Source organism: Nuphar pumila, chromosome 3 (genome assembly GCF_984573655.1).
Source record: "Nuphar pumila chromosome 3, dmNupPumi1.hap1.1, whole genome shotgun sequence".
In the NCBI taxonomy this organism is placed as follows: Eukaryota; Viridiplantae; Streptophyta; class Magnoliopsida; order Nymphaeales; family Nymphaeaceae; genus Nuphar; species Nuphar pumila.
In genome coordinates, this window is record NC_143251.1 from 13,280,049 (window position 1) to 13,296,306 (window position 16,258).

The following is a 16,258-nucleotide window of genomic DNA, read 5'->3' on the forward strand; positions in this document are numbered from 1 at the left end:
ATGCTGTCAGAGATAAGTTTCCATCACACAGTCACTCCACAAACTATTATTGATGCCATGGTTATTCATCCATGGTTTTTATTTATATTTATCATTCTTGTTAATATTATTGAAACCTCCATAGTTTTGGGGGGGCAATAACTTTGGTCTTTTGTGACTGGAAGGGAATGGATCAGGTCAACCTGGACAAACTTATGGTCCAAGTCATTTCAACAAGAAGGGCATTCAAAAGCTCAGCATTGCAGGGTATGAACAACTCACAATACCTTTCTGAGATCAAATTATACATTTCTTTTGAGGCCTGTACAAGTGGGAAATGTAAGTGCACAATACCTTACATTTCCATTCCACTCATATCATAACAAGTCAAGGATTGCAATGCTGAAATTCAAATAAAGTGCTGTCACTCTATAATCCCATCTTATGCGAACAACGGTCTGAAACATTGGCAATTACAAAACCAGCAAATACCTGGAGCGGAAAGGGAAAGGACCCAAGATCAGTGCAAGCACAAACCATGTTTTAACACACACCACAAGGCAAGCACATGCACGGATGGTACACAAGAAATTTAACAGGGTGGGAATCTCTCTCTCTCTCTCTCTCTCTCTCTCTCTCTCTCTATATATATATATATATATATATATATATATATATATATATAAAGACCGGCAAACCAAAGGAAGGTACAAACCATCAAAGCCACTTCTAAAAATCATATTTAAAAACAGTTTTTGGCAAATCCGATCATACAGATGTGATTTTCATGATAAAAAACCTAAGAACCAACACTAGGTGAGAACTTTTTTTATGTACAAATTGGATTTTTATGATATAAAAAACTTTAAAAAATTTGAACAATTGATTTTTAGCACATTATAAAATTCTGCGTACACATTGAAAAATTTTATTACAAGAGCCGGATCTTAGGTTTTTGACCATGGAGATCACATCCTTTGCTAAAAAAACACTTAAAATCAATTTTAGATAAGTGATTTTGACAGTTTGTACCTTCCTTTGGTTGAATGGTCTCACTTCCCAATATATAAATATGGTGCACTACAAATTAACAGGGCTGAGGTTCTCTCTCTCTCTCTCTCACACACACATACATACATACATACAAAGCAGTGCAAGTAAGATATGCAGAAGCAAATAACTAAGGTTATTAGGAATTTGGTGAAAACATTACCTGAGCTGAACCAAGAATATACACTGCTGAAAAATGACGGCCATGAATAACCATGTCAGCAATCATTGCCAATGGTATTGTGAGAGACATGCCTAAGGTGGCAACCAAAGGTGTGGTCCAAACTACAGATAGTGCCCTGCGTACAGGGAAAAAAAAAGATCATTGTAAGATGAACTATTTCCATCATATTTGATAAAAATTAACCAATATTCTAATTCACATACCAGAAGTAATCTGAGAGGACACTTCCTACAAAACCATTAGCAAGGACCATCTCGTCCAACTTAGCAGAGTGAGGAATGCTGAACTCTGGTTCAATCCCTAGAGCAGTCAACGGCCACACTGTAAAAGTAAAAACAAGTTAACATATGGACATGATGAGCAAATATATGTGGTATTCTAGAGAAAAATAGACGACGACCTGTAATGAGGCCTCCATAATAATGAATTGAAAAGAGCAAAATCTATATGGAGCTACCATATGGTCATGCAGATGGGCCATCAATTGCATAGAGAATTTCATTACATATTCATGGAGCAATAGCATTGACTTGTCCAATAATTATACCCCATCTAAACAATAAGCAAAATCTCTCTCTCTCTCTCTCTCTCTCTGTACTCCAACAGCATCATGGGCAGCCCAATGGAAGCAAATCTGTTCTGTGTAAAAGGGCTCCTAAATTCCTAATTATGATTAGAAGAATAGCTGAGATAGCGAGTTATTTTATGGCATCAGTTTTTATGATTCTTCGATAGCTTGTTCTCTCTGCTTTGAAATAGCTTCATTTGCTAAGGTACTTATGAATTCTTAATGATTTGGATACTTAAAGTGTCCTCTTTCATGCTGAAGTTAGTGAGTACTTTTCAAATTTAAAACTTCACACTATATGCACCCGTTTGTTAGCCCTGAAGGGGCACCCTCCTGGTTTGGGGGGGGGGGGGGGGGGGGTTGAATATGGGGGCAGTGAATGCCACATATCACCAAATCTCGGGGAGGCAATTCCTGTGCACAAGCCCAAGCATGGGGCCCTAGGATGGGGGTTCCAGCCATGGAGTTTTATGTACCAGGGCGCACAACTGTAAACTTGGCAAATTAACCCAGCACAGCTAGGTCAATGACCTAGGTTTGGTTTCTCCATGTAAAATATATATAAAAAAAAAGTTTGTTTAGTTAGTGTATCCATGCCTAAAAGCCTAGGAGCCATTACATTTTCCAACTTATTCTTCTGTGAAGCATCTGATAGTAGTCCATATTTATATATGTGAATGCTATAATATGTAATACAGTTATATTTACGCATGCATAAGGTACTTGTCGAAATAACCTAATATACTAGTTTAATAGACTTTAATGATTTAATCAGCAGATGAAGTGTTAATGCCTTCAACTGGGCTTCTCTCATTCTAACAAATCAACAGGCATCACATTCGGGGGATTTGATCTTTGTAGGACTCCTCTTCTATCACTAGAATAGATGTTTATGGAATTCATGTACTCAAGATTTTCTTATTTTATATCTGCACTCACTCAAATCATTGCATGAAATCTTATCCATGTTCTTTATCTCACCTGGTTTTTTTAGAAGTAGCTGTGCTCAGAATTTCGGTTCTGACACCCTACTTTGTTGGTTTTTCACAGAAAATGGTGAACAGTGAAGTTGGACATGCATCTGGGGATGGATGAGAGTCATACTTGAGCTTGACCGCTTCAGTAGGGGACAAAGTGGCTCTTTCTTTTGTCTTAGTTCTTCTGGCTTCTTTTCAGTTGTCGCTTTATTTTCAGTTGAATAAAACCTTGTCTTTGAAATTTACTCTTACTTATAAATAAAGGGGTTGGTTTGGTTCTTATGGATGATGATTGCAACTTCGTTTGTGGTGGTTGGGCTGTCCAATGGAAATTGGAATTGTGAGGACCCCAGATCTCTGGGAAGGTTTCCGCATTGAAAAAAAATATATATATATTCCGCATTTTTAAAGGGTATGGATTGGGGTCGTTACAGGCTCCACATAGTCGTTGGAGCCCCTCCAACAGTCACAAATGTGACCGTTGGAGGGGTCCAACAACTAGTGTGTTGGGCCCCTCCCAAGAGAGTACAACAACAACAACAACAACAACTACGCCTTCATCCCAAAACAATTGGGGTCAGCGATATGAACCAAAAAAGAAATTCATTTTGGGTCTTCCACATGAATCCTTTTCCTCCAATCATTTCTATCCAACGCCATGTCCTCGGTGAGGTTCAAAGCATTCATATCCTTTCCTATCATCTCCATCCAAGTCTTCCTAGGCCTACCCCGACCTCTTTTAACTAATATATTTTCCCATTTCTCCAACCTTCTAACTGGAGCATCATTAGGCCTTCGCCGAATATGTCCAAACCACCGTAAACGATTCTCTCGCATCTTATTTTCAATGGGTGCAACACCTACCTTCTTACGTATCTCTTCGTTCCGAATCTTATCTTTTATTGTATTTCCACACATCCATCTAAGCATCCGCATCTCAGCTACACTCATTTTTTGAATATGATGTCTCTTGGCAGCCCAACATTCCGTACCATATAGTAAAGCGGGTCTAATAGTCGTCCTATAAAACTTTCCCTTCAACCGCAATGGCATTCTACGATCGCACAGCACTCCAGTAGCACTTTTCCATTTCATCCACCCAACCTTTATCCTATGATTTACATCTCCATCAATTTCTCCATACTTTTGAATGATGGATCCCAAATATTTGAAATAATCATTCACCGGTATATCTTGCTCACCAAGCTTCACTACACTCCCATCACTACTTCGTTGCTTACTAAACCGACATTCCATATATTCAGTCTTACTCTTACTCAACTTAAAACCTCTAGCTTCCAATGTCTGTCTCCATAATTCTAACTTAGCATTAACCCCAGCTCTAGACTCATCAATCAAAACAATATCATCAGCAAACAACATACACCACGGTACATTTTCTTGAATTGATCTCGTAAGCTCATCCATCACTATCGCAAATAGGAAAGGGCTTAAAGCAGATCCTTGATGTAACCCAACCGTTATCGGGAAATTGGTTGTCACCCCTCCACAAGTGCGGACATTGGTTACTACTCCTTCATACATATCTTTAATTATACTAATGTACTTGAGAGAAACACCTTTCTTCATCATTGTCCACCAGAGAACGTCCCTAGGTACTCTATCGTATGCCTTCTCTAAATCAATAAAAACCATATGCAAATCTTTGTTCCTCTCTCTATATATAACCCTCCCAAGAGAGTACAAAGCAATAAATTAAAAGAAAAGGAAATAAAGAAAAAGGGAAAATACAAAACATATTCTCGAAAAAGAATATGTGTAAAATGCCTAAACTACCCCTAATAGGAATATATATATTTTATATATATAATTAGTAAATACATATACATATATTATATATATGTATATGTATTACCTTATATATATAAAATATATATACGAAATTACAAGTTTGATTACATAATTTAACCCCCCCCCTCAAACTTAGGGCAAGATGACCGATAGTTTGCCAAGAAGAAAGTTGAACCGCGGAGCGCATAAGGATTTAGTAAAGAAATCTGCCAACTGATATTCGGACGTGACATAAGGGAGATCAATAACTCTTCGGAGATATGCTTCACGAACATAGTGACAGTCCATTTCGATGTGTTTAGTCCGCTCATGAAAGGTGTGATTCTTTGCAATGTAGATTGCACTCTTGTTGTCGCAGCACAACTTGGTGGGTCCTTCAATTGTGATCCCCATGTCTTCTAGCAATTGGTGAATCCAAACAATCTCCATGGTAGTAGTTGTCATGGCACGATATTCAGCTTCAGTTGAGGAGAGCGACACCTTTTGTTGCTTCTTGCATCTCTACGAAATTAGTGAGTCTCCTAAAAATACACAAAAACTAGTGGTGGAGTGACGGTTATTTGGGTCACCTCCCCAATCAGAGTCAGTATAAGCAATCAATTTTAAATCGGATGAAGAGGACAGAAAAACTCCCTTATTTAGAGTACCCTTTATGTATCTTACGACTCACAAGATGACACTCATGTGAACTGATGTAGGCGCATACTGAAACTGACTTGCAGTATGGACTGCATGGGATATATCTGGTCTGATAATACTCAGATACATCAAAGATCCTACAAGTTGTCTGTAGGGTGTAGGATCCAAAAGAGGAACCCCATCATCAATTTTCATTTTTGCCCCTACTACTGCAGGAGTTTCGCAAAGCTTCTCATCTGTAATACCTGACCTGTCAATGATCTCAGAAGCAAACTTAGTTTGAGATAAGAAGTAACCTCTAGGAGAGTATGCTACTTCAATCCCCAAAAAGTAAGTTAGAAAACCCAAATCAGACATTTCAAATTTATCTTTCAAGATAGATTTTATACTTTTAACCCCGTTAAAATCACTCCCAGTGATGAGCATGTCATCAACATATAATAATAAAACAACAATCCCTGTATTGGATTTTCTAACAAATAGAGCAGTGTCTGTAAAGCAAGAAATAAATCCATTTTCGATCATTACAGAGTTAAACCCATCATACCAGGCCTTGGGGGCTTGTTTTAGGCCATAAAGTGCTTTTTGAAGACGAAACACTTTTCCCTTGGGAGTCTCCATCCCAGGTGGAGCATCCATATAAACTTCTTCGTTTAAATCACCATTTAAAAAAGCATTTTTAACATCCATTTGATAGATGTTCCATTTGTTGATAGAAGCAACGGTTATAAGACATCAGACAGTGACCATACGAGCTACAGGAGCAAAAGTTTCTTCATAGTCAATACCATACTCTTGACTATATCATTTTGCAACCAAACGAGCTTTATATCTTTCAAGGGATCCGTCACTTTTAGTTTTTACCTTGAAGACCCATCTGTACCCTATTGTTTTCTTACCTTTAAGAAGATTTTGAAACTCCAAAGTTTTAGCTTTTCTCAGAGCTTCAAGTTCATTGTTCATTGCACTAATCCATTCAGGATACTTTTGTGCTTCTTTAAAATTTCTAGGTTCTATATAAGAATGAATGACACTAAGACATGCTCTATATTTAGGTGAAAAAAAGTCATAGGAAATAAACCTAGAAGGAGTCTTTCTACTTCTTTCGGTTCTACGAGGAATTACTTCGTTCTGAGAAGCACTTGGACCAGTATCATCATATCTTTCAAGAGCACTTCTAAAGTTGTTTCGATCTCTATGAGTATAGGTGATAGGGTCTCTAGGTAACCATTCATCAGTATGTTGATGTGATGAAGGGAGCAAAGGGACGTTTTCCTCAGTTTCAAATTCATTTAAGTTACCTTGATCTGACTCATCATCACTAGAGTCATCATCTTTATTCAGTAAATCAAATAGAAAAGAATAGTCCATATTCTCATTATGAGATTCGCCACGTTCGAATCCACTAAGATTTTCCAAAAAACTCACATTTCTGAAAACATATAGTTTATCACTTTTGACATCATAACAACGAAAACCCTTTTGGGTTTCAGAATAGCCAAGAAAGGCACAAGGAATGGCCTTAGGAGAAAGTTTGTCATTTTTATCAGTAAGAACAAAACATTTACATCCAAAGACCCTCAACCTGCTATAATCAGGTTCCTTCTCGTACAATTTTACAAAGGGAGAAATTTTGCCTAAATTTTTCGATGGAAGTCTGTTTATCAGATAGACAGAGGTAAGGGCTGCCTCAGCCCAGAGGTTCTTTGGAATGTTTTGTGAAATGAGTAAAGTCCTAGTTGTTTCAATGATGTGCCTATGCTTTCGTTCGGCTAACCCATTTTGTTGGGGGGGGGGGGGGTTCGGACAAGATTTTTGGTGAAGAATACCAAAATTTTCAAGATACCTTTTGAATTCATTTGAGAGGTATTCTCCTCCAGAGTCGGACCTAAGGATTTTTAATGGTCCATTGAATTGATTTAGAATCATCATATGAAAGCTTTTAAAAGTTGAGAAAACTTCATGCTTATGTTTAAGGAAATAAATCCAACAAAACCTAGTATAGTCATCCACAAAAATCACATAGTATGAAAATCCTCCTTTTGACATTACAGGAGCCGGACCCCATACATCAGAATGAACAATTTCAAAAGGTTTTGTCGTAAACATGGATCTTTGAGAAAAAAGGCAAACACTTCATTTTCCCAAGAATACATTCATTACATATAAAATCACTTTTACAAAGATGTTTAATAAAAGGCAAATAGGAGATTTTAACAATATTGGGATGACCCAATCTCTTATGCCATACATGAATATCTTTGTTTTGAACAACATTACAAAATTGACTCTTGGGAACTTGAAGAAAATCAACATAGTAGAGGTCTCCTCTTTTAGAGTCTTCCCCAATCAATCTCCCGGACTGGCGATCCTGTATCCAACATTTATTAGAAGAGAATTTTATATCGCAACCATGATCCGAGAGTTGGGAGACGGAAAGAAGATTTAAATTAAGTTTATGGATAAGACGAATTTTTGGAACAAAAAAATCTTGTCTTTCAAAATTGCCTATTCCTTTAATCTCAAGAGGTGTTCCATCCGCGGTTGAGACAAAGGATGGAAGAGTATTTTTAGAAAAATTTGAAAGAGAGCAAGTACTTGGGGTCATGTGAAAGGATGCCCCGGAATCTAAAAGCCAAGATGTCTTATCGGGGGAAGAAGATGACATAGTGGCTCCGGAAATGCCTCCCTTGAGAAGAGGTTGCAAAACATCTACGATTTGTTGAAGAGAAAGAGACTCACTTGATGAAAGTCGTTCTTCCGCTTGGGATGCCATAGCCGTTGCAATAAATTTCTTCCATTTAGGACATATAGGTTTGATATGTCCGAGTTCTTTACAAAAGTGGCAAGTCAACTTGGTATAGTCCATCTTGCCATATCGATCATTTCCTCCTTGGTTCTTGAAATGAGGAGGTCTATAGGTCTTCACGTTATTCCCCGGTCTTGACACGGCATTAACCAATTCACCATCTTCTTGAGCGGAAGAGGTAACAAGAATGCTAGGATTATTCTTGCTAATCCTCATACGGATTTCTTCACCACTTAGCTTGGTGATAACATCTTCAAGGGAGGGAGATGTAAAGGCGGAGAGAAGAGAGGACCGAACTTGTTCAAATTCGGGTCTAAGGCCGTTTAGAAAATTGAAGAATCGGTCTTCCTCAAGTTGTTTGTGCCTTAACTCGATAGCTTCTCCACTCCATTTTGGTTCAAGGATGGCAAGCTCGTCCCAAATAGAAGATAATTCGGCAAAGTACTCTCGAATGGTCATATCATTTTGTTAGAGGGTTAAAGCCCTCTTTTGGAGAAAGTACTAGTGAGATAAGTCTCTTGAAGTGTACATTTTCTCAAGATACAACCAAGCTTCGGAAGCTTTTTTAAATTTGATGATATTGGCGTTAATCTTGGTCTCAACGGATGAAAAAATCCAAGATAAGATCTTGAAGTTCTTCATTTCACAATCATCATGCTTTTTTGAATATTCTTCAAGAGCCTTTAGTCTCTCATCCCCTTCAAGGATCTTAATATCCCCTCCTTCAATGATGGTGATTTTTGGTTCCGGTTCCGGTATTGAACCATGAATGTAACCCCAAAGCCCCTTTCCTTTAATATGGGCTTCCATATTACCGGCCCAAATATGATAGTTTGAGCCATTAAGCTTAAACCCAAGAGAGAAATGGGAGTCTTTTTCGCCCATTAGAGAGGAAAGAAGACAAGAAATAATACGTACCTTAAGTATTTTCCGCGTCTTTCTTGATAAAAGAGGCTTCTAAAATATTGCCCGAAGAAGATGATCCACTTCAATCTCAAAAAGCTTGAAGGCACGTTTTTCAAGATACTCAAACGGAGGAAAATCGCAATTACTTCTTCTTCAACGAGGCTCTGATACCATGTAAAAGTATCTTTAACAAGATACTATAGTCGATGGAACGATATAAATGTGTGAACATACACACACCAAGAACACTTGGAACACTTGTGCACAAAAAGCACAAAACACGAAATCACAAACGTGCAAATGCACTCATAAGTTTCATAAACAATAAAAAGGTTGGGCAATAAACCCCAACACCCTTGAGAGAAATACAAGAGGGAGTGCCCATCTTTATAGGGCTTTAGGAGACCTTGGAGGGGGCTCCACATAGTCGTTGGAGCCCCTCCAACGGTCACAAATGTGACCGTTGGAGGGGTCCAACGACGAGTGTGTTGGGCCCCTCCCAAGGGAGTACAAAGCATTAAATTAAAAGAAAAAGAAATAAAGAAAAAGGGAAAATACAAAACATATTCTCGAAAAAGAATATGTATAAAATGCCTAAACTACCCCTAATAGGAATATATATATATTATATATATAATTGGTAAATACATATACATATATTATATATATGTATATGTATTACCTTATATATATAAAATATATATACGAAATTACAAGTTTGATTACATAATTTAACAGATATACCTGCAAAAAAAATTATAGTATTTCCTACTTAGACAGTTGTAGTCTAATTCCAATCAATTTACTGTTTTTCAGGTGAATAATAGAGTTTACGAGTGACTGCGGGATGAGGCTTCGATCGAGATTTGATTTACTGTTCCCAGGATAATTTGATTTTCTTTTGATTTATTAGTTCATGCCATTGAAACTCTGATGTCGTTATTTATTTGATAATGAAATAAAATAAGTGATGTTGCTTGCTCTCTATTGTAATGTTTTGAAATACTTAATCTCATAGTATTAATTGTTTCCGCTATTATATAAAAAAATCCTCTAAAATTGGGTTAAAATTTTGGAGCGTTACACACTACCACATAAGAATAACTTATTGCAGTTTTGTACAAGCACTCGCTCACCACCTTAAACTTTGTCAACTTGTTTCCACTTAATCCAACCCACATAAATTTTGACATCAATATTTTTATCAAACGGCCATCTTATATGTAGAGGATAAGTACTAAAATTTATTGAATGCAAGGCCTTCCATGTAAAATGATAATGTCCTCCTCACAAGCATTTTCTCACCAAACATACATTCCATATGTTCTTTTTTTACTATGCTAACAGTTAATCCATTGTATCCCCTTATTTGGATGAGTTTATAAATAGCTCCTTGCTATTTATACTTATTTTAAGTAGCAAGTTTTGGTGTTTGGTTTTTTTTTTAAGAAGCCTTAACAAATTTAATGATATATCACCCCATTTTTCAAAAACAAGGAGGGACCAACATTATTTTTTTTTACAACTACTTGTTTTCTTTCATTCTACCACCATAACCAACACCAATACCTTACCACCATGACACAATCACTACCATCACAATCACCATTCACCACCACCAACACCATTGTCATCACCATCACCACTTCCACCACCACCGCCATCACTACCATCACCACTTCTTCACCACCACCACTTCTTCGCCACCTTCACCAACCCCATCACCATTTTGGTGGTGTGTCTCGGGTGACACGAGTGGGCATGCTCAGACACATGGACACCAACATTGACACATTGGAAGCAAGAGGTTTTAAATTGAGTAAGAGTAAGACAGAATATATGGAATGTCGGTTTAGTAAGCAACGAAGTAGTGATGAGAGTGTAGTGAAGCTTGGTGAGCAAGAAATATCGGTGGATGACAGTTTCAAATATTTGGGATCTATCATTCAAAAGTATGGAGAAATTGATGGAGATGTAAATTATAGGATAAAGGTTGGGTGGATGAAATGGAAAAGTGCAACTGGAGTGTTGTGCGATCATAGAATGCCATTGCGGTTGAAGGGAAAGTTTTATAGGACGACAATTAGGCCCGCTTTACTATATGGTACGAAATGTTGGGCTGCCAAGAGATATCATATTCAAAAAATGAGTGTAGCTGAGATGCGTATGCTTAGATGGATGTATGGAAATACAATAAAAGATAAGATTCGAAATGAGGAGATACATAAGAAGGTAGGTGTTGCATCCATTGAAAATAAGATGAGAGAGAATCGTTTACGGTGGTTTGGACATATTCGGCAAAGGCCTAATGATGCTCAGTTAGAAGGATGGAGAAATGGAAAAATATATTAGTTAAAAGACGTCGGGGTAGGCCTAAGAAGACTTGGATGGAGATGATAGGAAAGGATATGAATGCTTTGAAACTCACCGAGGACATGGCATTGGATAGAAATGATTGGAGGAGAAGGATTCATGTGGAAGACCCAGAATGATTTTTTTTTTGGTTCATATCACCAACCCCAATTGTTTTGGGATGAAGGCGTAGTTGTTGTTGTTGTTGTTGATTTTATTATTGTTATAATATTTTAAGGTTTTATTTCAATAAAAAATTTATCTTTTAACATTAGAATATTAAAAAATTGCGTACCCTCATGCCATATTTTTAAGAAAAAAATTTGAACTTGCAAGTTGAAACCCTGTCCACGTGTCTATGTTCCTTTGTGATAGCTACCACCTCTTTACCACCACCATCATTGCATCCTCCATTATCCCCACTACCATTACAATCTTCATTACCATCACCACGACTATCACCACCACCACCGCCACGTCCATCACCAATACCAACACCACCACCCTCATCATCACCACCACCATCACCATAACTCACATCCCTTTTTGTTCTTCATTCTAGTTTAAAATAATTGGTGGTCCAAACATTTACTTAATTAAAAATAAAGGCAAGTAGCTTCTTCATAAAATGTGCTTTAATTTATTTTTGTAAACAATAAATAAAAACAAATCCAAACAGGGCCTATGTAAGTTATTCCCTTAAAGTTGTAATTTTCTATATGTTGCTTTTAATTTGACAAGTACTATATCATTTGCAAACACCACCACCATAGAACCTCAACTAGAATAAAGAATGTTTGTTCCTTATGTGTAACAAATAAGCATGGGTTGAAAACCATGCTTGATATAGCTCAAACCTAGCTGAGAACTGCAAACAGTGCTTCATGGCAATTAACATAGTATTTTTCATCTAAATGAGAACCAAAGGATCAAATCAGATAGCTGGATGTATAGGATCATGCTACTTTATGCAAGGGATCTTGGTTTCAAATTCAAGTAAAGGCCATCCACTACTTAGTTATTAAAACTAAATCTGAAAACAAACAGAAAAGAAAACATATTGAATCTTACCAAGCCACCAGAGTGCAATAAGCGTAAACAAGCCAATATATCCAAAGATCTTTTGGACATCGATCTTCCCTCCTTCTTCTCCAGAAAACTTCTTGAGAAGCACTGGAAGATACATTGTCAGAAATCAGTGTTAGCATTTAAATCTTGAACTAAAAAAAATTGCCCCAAAAAATGCACTGCAGTACTAGAAGATGACAACCACATCTGACCAGTGAATAAGCCATATGTCACAGCAGAAAGAAGGCCAAACAGGTCTCCTACCAAAGAACGCTTTGCATTTCTGCACATGAAAAAGTTTGAGATTGAATTGCACAATTATTTCAAGTCAGACATCAAGAGAAATGACCTTAGGAGAAAAAAAACACGATTGGCAGTTTAGCATCAAATTCTCGCCGAGGAAGCTTGGTTTAAAATCTTAATAAGACCAACATGGGAATGATTGAATTAATTTGATCAACAAAAGAAGCAGATCCCAGATGTTTTTCAATTAGAGACAAAATCAGCATGTTGAAATTGAATATAGAACTATACCCAGGAGTACTAATCTGTGACTCATCGGCAGCCCATGTCGTCCCAAGTGTTGTCATTACAACTCCAGCCATGCTGACAAAAACTGCAAGAACTTTTGCAACATTTAAGGAGTCTTGTCCTAGAAGAACCCCAAAGAAAAGAGTGAAGAGGCCTGAAGTAGATGACAAGACTGTTGTACTTGCAACACTAGTGTGAGAAAGTGCAGCATTTGACAAATACTGCATTCAGAAGAGCTGTGTCAGTGGCTCGGTATAAATGTATACATTAATAACAAGAAGAGTGCAACATGTGACCTATTACACTTCATTCATTTATAATTCTTATAAAACTAGAAATTATTTACAGAAAGAAAAAGAACGCAAATACCACGAATAACCACAAGCTCTAAGATGTATGAACCAGTAAACTAGCAATATTTTCCAGTAAAGAACTTACAGTCTGGTGGACACTAACCTCATTTGCAAACCAAATAGGAGCAAGGCAAAAGCCGTATTTGGCAATTTCCCAATTCGTGAACTCTTTTTTTGGATTCATCATGTCCAAGTCTTCTTTTTGCCTCGGGATCAAAAGGGTTCCTTCTTCCTGTGCAGCAAGGTCCATCTCAATGTCCTTTCTAGTCAGAATATTTGAAATCTCCATTTCCACACTTTTTGGCAGCGCATCATATTTCAGAAGAGAATCAAATCCAGTGGATGAGTTATCATCAGATTCTGGATCTCTACTCCTCTTTGATGAACACCTTTTAACTGCATTACATATCCAGTCCTTGATAGCAGCTATAGGTAGATAAACAACCAGAAGAGATGCTCCCAGGTAGGTGAGAGCAAATGGCTGCTTATAATATGTAAATATTTTCTGCAAAGATGGATGTTAATAAGTTAAAAAATTCATGTAGAGGTATCAGTTTATGATGTTCAATAGGATATGCATATAGTGCAAAGTGCATGAATGTGTGCATGTGTGAGAGAGAGAGAGGGAGAGAGAATGCCACGAAGTCAAAGACAATAAACTAGCTGTATGTTTCAAATCAAATACTTCAAAATTTGATATAATTTTCAATTTAGATCACTAAATGAGCTTCATACATCTATACATCTATACGTGACCTAAATTTCTTTGACCATCCATGCAATAGCAAATATTCCTACCATTCATGTTTATGTTGAAATTACTTAACTAGAATTTCCCAAAGGGTCGATGTTAGATATTTGATTGCTTTCCTGGCTGCAACCCCCACTAACCAATCCAAACTCAACTTAGAAGCTATCATGGCTAAAGCCTTTTACCCCATCAATGGCATGATGATTTTAATGAGGATTGCTGCCAATGTAGCACGCTCACATGTTTCCCAAGACAATTTTGCACCGTAATAAAGGGAAAAGGGAGTTAGATAGGCAGTGTGCCAATAAGGAAATTACATGTCAACATGCATTGCAAGCACCAAAAAGTTAAATGGATAATGAAGAATAACAACACCATCACTATTTTCTTCTTGTACTCCTTGTTCTTCTTTTTCTTTATTTGACATCAACTGCTAATGCTAATTAAAAAAAACAAAAACAAAACAAAACCGCTGATTTCCATGCTATTAATCCACCTAAGTAATGCAGTAGGGTATCAAAGTCCATAGTAACCTAATCCACTGATTTTCAAGTTCAATGTTATGTTCATTGGCTTACACTTTAGTGGATCTGGAAGATAAGAAAAGGCATTTTGCAATAGATAAAGGGATACAATAGTTGTACCATGACAAGTTTCTTCTTAATTTTATCAATCACATATTTGATACAACCATAACAGATGCTTTTGCAGAAGTCCGCATAAGATAATAAAGGTAATCCCTGCTTGTCAACTGCTCACTCTTCTCTAACTCCAATAATGCCCACAGAACCACCATAATTGTTTGAAAAATTACGTAGTCCCCAACTGCTTCTTTCAATCCATAACACAGACTATTTGCTTGTAACATTTCCTAATACCTGCAACTTGACATTCTTTCAATTTTCTCTCCTAAATTGTGAATCATACTGTGATGTCTTACCTTCTTTTTCTTTGTGCTCTTGTATAAAACGCGTAATCAGAAGAACACAGGAACTGGACATAAAGTACTTTTTTTAAAGGTAAGCTGGGGTTAGGCAGATCTCACCAGTTATTATTCAACGTACCACTGGGTTTTGAACCTGCAACATCCCACCACAAGGAGACGTGCACTGACAGCTCCTACCAACCACGCGGAGCACCCGTTGGTCGGACATAAAGAATTTGACAATCTACTGTAATTTCAACTGGGATGCTTCCACACCTAGTTTTAGTAGCATCTGACAAAAGAATATCTGGCCCTTCCAAACCCAAAGGAAATGCAAAGAAAATTGCAATTCAATTGACAAACACCCATCACGAATGAATCCAAATCAAAATCTTCAATGAGTAACAAACGGCAGAGCAAAGTAATCGGAAAAGGAGAAAATATTCTGATGCAGAGGAGGTTGAATTGCAAATTGCATGTAATACTGTAAATTACTAAAATACAGAACAAAAAACATATTACCCAAAACTCCAGCAAGATATGCCCAAACCAAAGCCCACAAAGTAAATCGAATTCAACCTCAAAACCGTAAAAGAAAATTAGAGAGAGAGAGAGAGTTCTAGGAAACAAGGAGGAAAAAGGAACAGAGAACAAAGAGGGGAGAGCATACTTGAGTTACTTCTGCTGATGTGACCCATATGAGGACGACTGTACCAATCAAGGACAGCCCAGCGTTGTACCTCCACCCCATCGGTTTCTCCAACCTTACTTTCTCCCTTTCCCCGCAGAAGGGTGAAAAGAAGATATCAGATCCTGAGCCTACCCATCTCTCTCTCTCTCCCCCAACTTTTTCTCTGATCAAGGAGGTGGTGTTTGTGTTGGGGGGGGGGGGGGGTTGGCACCTCACGTGCAGCGCAGATTCTTCTACTTTGGTAACGTTCACCACGCTCGCGCGATTTAACGTAGCCACCAATCCAGGGAGAGAGAGAGAGAGAGAGAGAGAGAGAGAGAGAGAGAGAGAGAGAGAAACGGGATCTTGTAATTGTATCCTTTCTTACAAAAGCGACTTCAGTTCATACTTCATACGCTTGCTTTTCTCTCTTTCCGCACATTCCCGTTGGATCCATCCCCTTACACATGCTATGGTGAGAATCTAATTCCCATTCTCATTGGAACGGCTTATAGGAAGGAAGGATGTCCTTTTCTCTCTCTCTCTCTGTATATATATATTTATATATATATACTTTCTTTTCTTTTTCTTCACTTTTTTTTCGAGTGTGTCGGTTAAGATTATGTAATGAATATCGGCAACATTTTAAAATTATTATGATGTTTTCGATGAAAATATAATATC

At 37.4% G+C, this 16,258-nt stretch overlaps 1 protein-coding gene across 1 annotated transcript; it reads right to left on the reverse strand.

Annotated features, from left to right (window-relative positions):
• Positions 1-222: 222 nt before the first annotated feature.
• On the reverse strand, positions 223-16,035 carry LOC149842029 (putative vacuolar membrane protein YML018C). The gene is made up of 8 exons (XM_090001253.1): positions 15,575-16,035; positions 13,332-13,733; positions 12,879-13,096; positions 12,557-12,627; positions 12,348-12,449; positions 1,417-1,534; positions 1,193-1,328; positions 223-471 (listed from the first exon to the last, which is right to left on the reverse strand). Exons 1-8 carry the CDS (start codon positions 15,653-15,655, stop codon positions 409-411), a joined length of 1,191 nt encoding a protein of 396 aa, XP_089857379.1. The 5' UTR covers positions 15,656-16,035; the 3' UTR covers positions 223-408.
• Positions 16,036-16,258: the final 223 nt, after the last annotated feature.

Coding starts and splice junctions, on each gene's coding strand:
- LOC149842029 (XM_090001253.1), bottom strand. CDS start 15,655: ATGGGGTGGAGGTACAACGCTGGGCTGTCCTTGATTGGTACAGTCGTC. Junction 12,628..12,878: donor TCACAGATTAGTACTCCTGG/GTATAGTTCTAT, acceptor TTTCATGTGCAG/AAATGCAAAGCGTTCTTTGG. Junction 1,535..12,347: donor TATTGCACTCTGGTGGCTTG/GTAAGATTCAAT, acceptor TTACTTTTACAG/TGTGGCCGTTGACTGCTCTA.